Genomic DNA, 8,795 nt, shown 5'->3' with positions numbered 1-8,795 from the left:
CTCACGTCCGGTATGCGGCTCGTGTATGTAGTATTGCGCCTCGTCTAGCCAAGCCGGTACGATCTAAACGCTCGACTAATATAGCTGCGCACCCAGAGATCCCGCGTGGCAATACTTGCATTATGCCCGGTAAGCATCGAATCTGCAATCGAATCAGAATTCATTACGGCGCTCTTCAATTGAAGACGGGCAATCAACACGCGCTTACGCGGATATATACAGCAACGGCAGTCAGCGATGTTTACAACGTAGATGCATCTGGAAACCATTGATCTGCAGTGGATCTATATCGCGCTTGTGGGGTCAAACAATGGGGTACCCTTTGACCATGGGTGCAGGTGAATGATTCGGTACGGTTGAGATGCCTGGTCTGTACGGGAATTAACCTTTCGGTGGCATGAGCGATGAGCATGGCGACTTCATGCCGTAATTTTAGCCTCGGGATAGCAGCTCCCTTCTGTGTAGTCTCCGCATCCGTCTGTCCCCGCGGTTCGCAGCTCCACTGTGTCTTGGGGCAAGGGTCCAGCGGCTCGCTTCCGGAGAACCGCTATTGGATTCTGCTGCTGAGCCGTCCATCAGTCTTTTCACGCACTTGGATGCAGCTCTGGAAATACCATGATATCGGCAATTGTCTCGGTCGTATTGATGTTCTAGCAAATGCGATGAGACGACGGCCCTCTGGATGATCGTCGTGATCGTCGATAGTAGCGCCGGTTCCATGAGTCCGCAGGTCCGGGAGACTGGACATGACACGCATCCGAGCCGTGTTTTCGTTCAGGGCATTCCACGCTAGCAAATCTGACTTGGCTCAATTCCATGTGATGGTCAACGCTGGAGCCCCTGTGCATCTTCTATAGCTGCATCCGCCGAGGTAGATGCTCAACTCCACGTATGGGACTAGGGGCCTGAGAGGCGAAAATCTGGTTCGGGAATCAGGCTCATTCGCTTCCCGGCCCAAGCCAAAACCATCGCATGCTATACAACCTCTTAGGCCAGGCGGTCTGCTACCAGAGTGTCGGTATCGTAGTCAAATGTATACAGCTCTGGAAAGTCCGCTCGAAGTCGACTTTGAGTGAGTCTTGTCGCTTCGATCTGGGAGGTCCCATTGTCGATCTCTACAACCTTCTTTGAGAAACTCTGTTGCGCTGAATTCTCCACGATTTTGTATGACAACTCTGGACTTGCGTTCCTTCTGTCCGGCTCAGGATATGCCTCCCCATAATGAAGGGTCGCCGAATTTGGCGCGATTATGAGCATCTTGAGGGAGGGACATCGTGTATGTGTCCATTAAAAAAACCGTGTCGCGAGTCGGTGATGCATGTCGCGAGCATCCACTTCAGGCAGAGAGGAGGAAATTAGGGACTTCAATGTTGCGGCCTTGATAAAGATGCAGCATATTCAGCTTCTTAAGCTTTTCGATCGGTTCCTAGAAAGCGCGCTGTGTTATTGAGTCTGAAGACACATTTTGGAGTTCACGCATGTGGAGACAAAAGTGCCGAAGATCTGGTTCCGTGTCACCAGCGCTTTACCGTCTTCGTTCACGGAGTTGTTTAACTTGTCGTTATTCCGTAGTCCGAAGTAAACAAGATTCCGCAGTTTGGATGAGCTGGACAGGTATTGTAGTGGTTGATATTTGCACACGGACAGAGACAGCGTAGTTACCGGGGGCAGAATTGTTAGCTGAGCCAGACCCTGGTTCATATCGCGTGCCCTCTAGTCGGTTCAGACTCCGCGTGTGTATCAAGTGCTTTCGCGCGCTGATGTCAAGGCATCGCCGGAATACAGTGGCAGTGCCTGGAAAGAGCCAGTTCGACAGCCGGTCATCGCGAGCATATGCACTGTTCTGTAGCACGGTCTTTCGGTACTGGTACTCCGTAGCGATGCTGTTCCAGTCCTTCGAAACCAAGTAAAGCGCTTTCAGATCCGAGTAGAGCGAAAGCTGGGAAATGCGATCAGCTAACAACGAACTTCTGTTTGGCGCTGTGCTGTTCAACGCAGAAGTCGCGCATGTTCCAGTATCATCCGCTTGACATCTTCGACAAGCTCGGCTTTCAGGCGGGTGTCGAGTGCGTGAATTTCCATGATGCGATGAGTGGGGATGGAGGATTGGTTGCGCAATGGGAGTGCGAAGTGGTCGGATGAGGGGCACGGTTCTCTCACGTGACGTCGTGCTGGGGACCCCTGGCGGCTTCCTAAAGCAGCGGGGCAACGCGAACGACACGGAACAGCAGGCGCGTCGCGTGCAAATATCGACTTCTCGCGAGATCTCTCCCTCCACACCATCTCAACGCGTCATGCAGTCTCTTTCGAACGAGGTCCAGCTCCTCATACTCGGATACATCCATACGAAACGCGACCTTAAATCTCTTTGCCTGACGTCGAAACACCTGCGTCACCTCTGTTTACCGCGACTGTACCATATTGTCTACTTACGCACTGGGGAAGAAGGCCTGGGAAAATTCTTCAAATGCATTGCTGCAGGGGCCGGTTACCACCTGCGTCACATCAGGAGCTTATCTTTCGAAGATGAGTTATGTGATCCAGGGGATGATGCACCACCGCCGAACCATCTGCACCTGGTTAGTGCGGCTGATGCAAGAGACGTGCTGATGCATCTTTTGATCTCCATGCTTCCAAAGAATCAGCTTCATGCCTTCAGGTTAGTTCATCTCACCATAAGTTACTATAGAGACTGATCACTAGGCAAACTTAGATTTATTGCCAGACGAAGTCTCCGAAAAGATATCTTTCATCTGCTCAAGAGTAGTCAACGAGAACTGCAACATCTACAGCTCCGTTGCCTCGAGCCGGTGAGTATAGATCTCACAAGCTTTCGGGCCGGCGGTGAGGGACACGACCACAATGTACACGAATCCGCCGACTCGGAAAGCAGACTCTTGAAGTTGCCCCATCTGAAGTTATACAACGTCGATGCTGACGAGATTTGGTGCTGCTTGGCAGCCACCATCGATTTCAGCAACGTCAAAACTCTTGCGTTGTTCGATTGTGAGAACGCCACTTTTTACGACAAGTTTGTGTCTACCCTCAATGGCAGAACCCCTGCTTTGGAGCATGTGTATGCTACCATTAATCTCAGGGATACCATCTCAGATTTCCTTTACTGCTGCGAAAACCTTACTAGTCTGCATCTCGTCTGGAGATGTGCAATCAATCTAGACAAATTCTGGCGCATGATCGAGCACAGGGGCCCTGGATTAAAGAGTCTCGGCGTCCAGCATCGATACGATGTGACTCTTTTCAGCCATTGGAACGGTCAATTATCGCGCCTACTTTCAAAATGCCGGAATGCGGAACATCTTCGCTTACCACTGTCTATCGATGCCATACGATCTAACGCATGGGAAGCGCACGAAGACGAAGACGAGGATGGAGAAGAAGACGAAGACGAGGATGGAGAAGAAGACGAAGACGAGGGCGGAGAAGAAGACGAAGACGAGGATGAGTGGGAAGACGAGGATGAAGAAGAAGACGAAGACGAAGGGGAAGAAGACGAAGACCCCTTCAAAGATGAGGACGTTGAAGAGTTTATGGCAAGCAGGGTTCTTTCACGCACTATAACAACATGACTAACGATTATAGGACTCTTTCGAGCAGATGACGCAATTGCGCTCAGTCCTATTTACATACGATCCCCACATCTTCGAAAGCGACACATACCGGAATGAGTCAGAGCTCCAACCTATGAAATTTGCCAGCGATTTCTTCAAATACGTCGCTGGGCATGGTTGGTGTCCTAGCTTAGACGTTCTGGTCACTGGCGTCCCGGTAGATCTTGAGGATATAGAAGATGATCCACATGGTCGTGCACATCGACTAGAGTACGAGACTCCATATCCATGGCAATGCTTTGTCAAGGGCTATCGCTATCAAATGTCAGGTCACACCGGAAGTACGTTCAAGGATGCTATCGCTATACGTGTACCGGCACATGTACTGCGATCTTATCAGCCTGGGTACAATATGCCAGACATCATTCCACGAGCGCATTGGATGGATTCCACTGCTGGAGAGTCCTGGGGGTTCTTGGCTGATCGCAACATCTAAAATTTCACTATCGGAGTATAATGTCACCTGGGGTATACGCATATGCTATTCATAATACAAAACCTCATCTACTGCGCATTCGGCCTGAACACGCTCATGCCATTCTTCTTGCCCCAAGCCCAGACTTTGCCATTCAGATCCGGCACCATGACCAACCAGATGATTGTCGCAATCCATGCTCCGATAGTATCGACAACCACGTTATTCCTCTGGCTACCGGACATGGAGCCATAACGCATCAAATGCACCAGCCAGTTTGTGGGAGTCATGAAATCGCCACCCTCCAGTCCTTTGATAGCCGCCGTCGCAGCTTCCAGCTCGGTCTGCTTTGGGTCGGAAGACTCTAGCTCGAAGCTCACGGGATGTTTCGTTTTGTTCTCGTTCTCGAAACCGGGGGATAGGATACTGCCTGGGAATACAACGTGGATATCGACGTCGAAGGGTGCAGGTACCACACCGGTGCTACTCGTCTTGGAGCGGCGCGCCGCATTGTAAAGCTGGACTTCGGAGCGGAGGCCGTCGGCGAGGGATCGGATCGCGGCTTTGGCGGGGGAGTAGGCGGAGTAGCCTGCGAGATTCATGAAGGCGAGCGCGGATGAGGTCATGATGAACTTGCGAGGTAGTTCTGGGGTAGCACCATTTTCTTGCGGCTTGTACGGTACTTCGGGGTAAAACCATGCCTGCAGTGTCTTGTGTGCCATGTATGCTGACGCGAAGTAATTCAGCTCCATCTGTCTCCTCAGCGTCTCAGTGCTAGTCTCGATGAAGAGACCTGGTACTGAAGAACCCGCAACACACCACACTATCTCCGGCACGTGTCCATCATTCCAAGCTGTGGCTTCCTTCAGAATGCGTGTGTTCTCGGCCTCGGAGGTTACGTCGGCGGCGATGTAGGTGAAGCGTTGGGTCGAGGGGTTCTTGGCATGGGCTTTCGCGTGGGCTAGGGCGGTTTCGAGGTTCTTTGCGGTGCGTGCGACGAGGATGAGGTTTGCGCCGCGGGCGGAGAGGAGACGGGCAATTTCGCAGCCCATTCCTTGGGAGGAGCCCGTAAGTAGGATCGTCTATATATGCCATTAGCACGTACTCGAATTGAATGGGAGGTCTCAAGCTTACTCTGCCCTCCACCGGGAATTGGTTGCCTTTCCAGAATGCGAAACCCATGATGTCCGCACTAATAATTCCAACGAGCACCAAGAGGATGATGGTCGCTCCGAGAAGCAGTTGGGACATGAGGAACGGCACTGTATAACTCCAACAAAAGGAATTGTCGGACGTCTGATATCTGACTCTGCTTACGCGGACGAATTGACCGCAATGCTCAATTGGTGTACGGTGAAATCGCGTGTCAGTATCGAATTCACATGCGGCGTGCTTACATACGCACACGCCCTGCAGCTTAGCTCCGCTCCACTAGTGGAGACTTTCCGACCTCCGCGGTAAAGCCAAGACTTCTTACCGAAAAAAAGTTCCCGCGACACTTTGCGACCACCACATACGCCACGCACCAACACATATCGCAATCATGGCAAAAAAGAGAAAGGCTGGTAGCGGCGGATCGCGCGCGCCCAAAGCGCTAAAAGAGGAGGACTCCAGGATGGCGGTCAACTCGTATGAGGATGTTGCGGATTCCGAGGACGAGTTCCATATCAATCGCGACAAGGTACTGCTGGATGAAGGGCCGGCGGCTAAGAGACTGAGAAAGTATCAAGAAGAGGGTTAGTTAAGCGCAGTCATGTGTATGGAATGCGATAGCTGATCTGGATCTAGACAAATTCTTAGAGGCCTCGGACGAAGAAATCCTCGACGCTGGCAGCGACGACGACGAAGACGAAGACGGCTTCGACGACCAAGACACTGGCGATGAATCAGGAGACGATGTCACGGGAACGCGCAAACCAGCCGACGAAGAAGATGAAGACGTTGGTGGATGGGGTACCTCGAAGAAGGATTACTACAACGCCGATGCGATAGAAACAGAGCAAGACGCTTTGGACGAAGAAGCGGAGGCACGGCGCATACAAAAGAAGCAGCTACAGAGCATGACGGAGGCGGACTTTGGCTTTGACGAGGACGAGTGGATGGCGCAGGAGGGAGAGAAAGATGCAGAAGGTGGCGCTGTCGTGACGGAGGTCCTGCCGCAACTTCAAATTACGGATAACATGACCGAAGAAGAGAGGATGAAGATCATGCGCACACGATACCCCGAGTTCGAGCACATTTCGAAAGAATACCTGAGACTGCAACCGCTGCACGAGGAATTGGCCGCCGCCGCAAAGGCCGCCGAGAAGGTGCTGAAGGCACAAATGGCGAAGTCGGGGAAGACGGATAGAATCCCACCAACACCAAAGGCTGTCACAAAATACCGGGCTTGCGCCGCATACCTCGCAGCGATGGCCATGTACTTTGCTGTACTCGGCTCGACTGCAACGGATGATGGGTCACCGGTCATCGCAATGGATCCTGCTGAGCTACACGAACACCCAGTTATGGAGACCCTGCTAAAGTGCCAGAAGGTATGGACGCGGATAGAAAACCTACCTATCGCAGATCCCATGGTAGAGACCGGTGACGACGACGACTCAGCTATGGAGGACGTGAGCGTCGAGGAACTCGAAAACGACCTGACCGTCAAGAAACCCACAAAGCAGAAGAAGACCAGAGCGGAACGAGCAGCCGAACTAGCACAAGCAGAAACAGCAGCGCGACGCGCCGCGAAGCTCGCAAAGACGGAGCAAGACCTCGCATCACTCGACACCCTCGCCGACAAGGCCGCCCTCAAGAAAGCATCGCGCAAGAAGAAGACCGCAGAACCCAAGCTCAACCTCCTCAACGCAGATGACTCAGACTTCGGCGAGGAAACCGAACTCACCGCCCACGAAGCCGCCGAAAAAGCCAAGAAGAAGAAATCTCTCCGTTTCTACACCTCGCAAATCGCTCAAAAGGCAAACAAGCGCGACGCCGCTGGCAAAGATATGGGCGGCGACGCCGACATCCCGCACCGCGAGCGACTCAAGGACAGACAAGCGCGTCTGCAGGCCGAAGCCGAGAAGCGTGGGCAACACAAGGACGCTGGTCCTGGTGTTGCACTGGGCGAAGACGACGGCGCTTCGTCTGCTGATGAAGCGCCAGCGACCAAACGCGACGACTTTGAAGATGAGGATGGTTACTACGACATGATCGCCGCGCGCTCGGAGGACAAGAAGCAGACTAAACTTGAACGCGCGGAAGCTTATGCCCTCGCTAAGAAGCAAGGCGCTCAGGTTATCGAAGAGGAAGTCGTTGGCGATGATGGGCGTCGTATGATTTCTTATCAGATTCAGAAGAACAAGGGGTATGTTCTCCTCCATCTCCCTATCCCATTTCCCTGACTTTTCTGGGACAAATGCTAACGTGATGACTAGATTGACGCCCCACCGCAAAAAGAGCGTGCGGAACCCGCGTGTCAAGAAGAAGGAGAAGTACAAGGAGAAGCAGAAGAAGCTCAAGAGTATGAAGCAGGTGTTTGATAAGGGGGCTGCGGCCAAGGGCAGTGCGAACTATGGGGGTGAACTTACGGGTATTAAATCTGGGCTTGTTAGGAGTAGGAAGTTGTAGGTGGGTCGTGTTATGGATATACCATGGTTATGCTATTCAAAATACCGAGAGCGAAAGCTTGTAAGATGATTGCAGAATTGCTTGAACCCCGGCCTACATGTGAGATATTGATCCTGATCTGGCAATTTCTTGATCTGCTTGATACTGATATGAGAGTTGTAGGTAATGAGGGGTCTTCGACACTGTTCTCTAAAAACAAGACGAGAAATGTTGCGGTCGTAAAGCCATAACTTCTTCTTTCCTTGGCATGTATTCGTCTTCTGCTCTTATAAACGACCTCCTTGCACGATGCAGTTCACGCGAAGAATCCCAAATCTCTCAGTGAATCATGAAAATAGTGTCGGGTCCGAGGTGAGCGGCGTCTCTCTGATGTTGCTCCATGAGATGAGGGATGAATGCAGCGCCCATATACTGAACGTCATCGGAAGCTTGTCCAGTCGAGTCGATGTCGTCTTTCGTAGGGTTTAGCTGCCGGATGATGTATAGTGGTTCTCCTCCGTAGAAGGTAGCGACTTGATCTCCTGGTTTGCAGCCTGGATGAGCGTATCCGATGCGACCGCCTTTCGTGCTGAAGAAAGTATGTCCCCGCATTCCTTCCACCAGTCCACAGCACTGCGCCTGCTCATGAGTCTCACCTTTTACCGGTTCGGATTCCGGTTCGGAGTGCCAAACCGACAACTCAGCCAATACCGCGCGATACGCGTCTCTCGCTTCCTCGGTAATCCGATCATCTAAGAAGAGCGCTATGATGAACTCGTCTGGTATATCGGTAACGCCTTTGCTGTTGCCATGATAGACACGGCGAGCTAGATCTAGCGCATCCATATGGTGACCAACAGCAAGATGATATAAAGCCATGTGCTCTTCACAATCCCTGTCGTAGTCACTCCATGCGATATCAAGGACTTCCCCATGTTCCACAACCTCTTCAATAATGTCCAGCACAAACCCTCGTATCCGAAGCAAACTGTCATGGTTTGAGGTACTGATGGACTGTTTATCGTGACATCTGATCGCCTTCCTGGCTGCGCGTTTTGCTTCGCTATTTTCTTCAAACATTGCCCAATCGGTAACATAGATATCTTTCCTTATCTCCTGATTCCATGAACTCTGAATTCTTCCATCGCAAGATAATC

At 51.9% G+C, this 8,795-nt stretch overlaps 3 protein-coding genes across 3 annotated transcripts; 2 read left to right on the top strand and 1 right to left on the bottom strand.

The window, feature by feature from the left end:
* Positions 1–3,072: 3,072 nt before the first annotated feature.
* Positions 3,073–3,587, top strand: J4E92_009555 (uncharacterized protein; the record flags this gene model as incomplete). Its single annotated transcript, XM_051500901.1, has 2 exons — positions 3,073–3,076; positions 3,178–3,587. The coding sequence occupies 2 exons, from the start codon at positions 3,073–3,075 to the stop codon at positions 3,585–3,587; spliced, it is 414 nt and encodes a 137-aa protein (XP_051348844.1).
* A 546-nt stretch (positions 3,588–4,133) lies between these two features.
* On the bottom strand, positions 4,134–5,226 carry J4E92_009554 (uncharacterized protein; the record flags this gene model as incomplete). The annotated part of the gene is made up of 2 exons (XM_051500900.1): positions 4,134–5,126; positions 5,179–5,226. The coding sequence occupies 2 exons, from the start codon at positions 5,224–5,226 to the stop codon at positions 4,134–4,136; spliced, it is 1,041 nt and encodes a 346-aa protein (XP_051348843.1).
* A 361-nt stretch (positions 5,227–5,587) lies between these two features.
* On the top strand, positions 5,588–7,659 carry J4E92_009553 (uncharacterized protein; the record flags this gene model as incomplete). Its single annotated transcript, XM_051500899.1, has 3 exons — positions 5,588–5,780; positions 5,833–7,396; positions 7,467–7,659. 3 exons carry the CDS (start codon positions 5,588–5,590, stop codon positions 7,657–7,659), a joined length of 1,950 nt encoding a protein of 649 aa, XP_051348842.1.
* Positions 7,660–8,795: the final 1,136 nt, after the last annotated feature.

This window comes from Alternaria infectoria, assembly GCF_024043175.1.
Source record: "Alternaria infectoria strain BMP 0036 chromosome Unknown scaffold_25, whole genome shotgun sequence".
Taxonomy (NCBI): Eukaryota; Fungi; Ascomycota; class Dothideomycetes; order Pleosporales; family Pleosporaceae; genus Alternaria; species Alternaria infectoria.
This window is presented reverse-complemented; position numbering and strand designations above follow the sequence as displayed.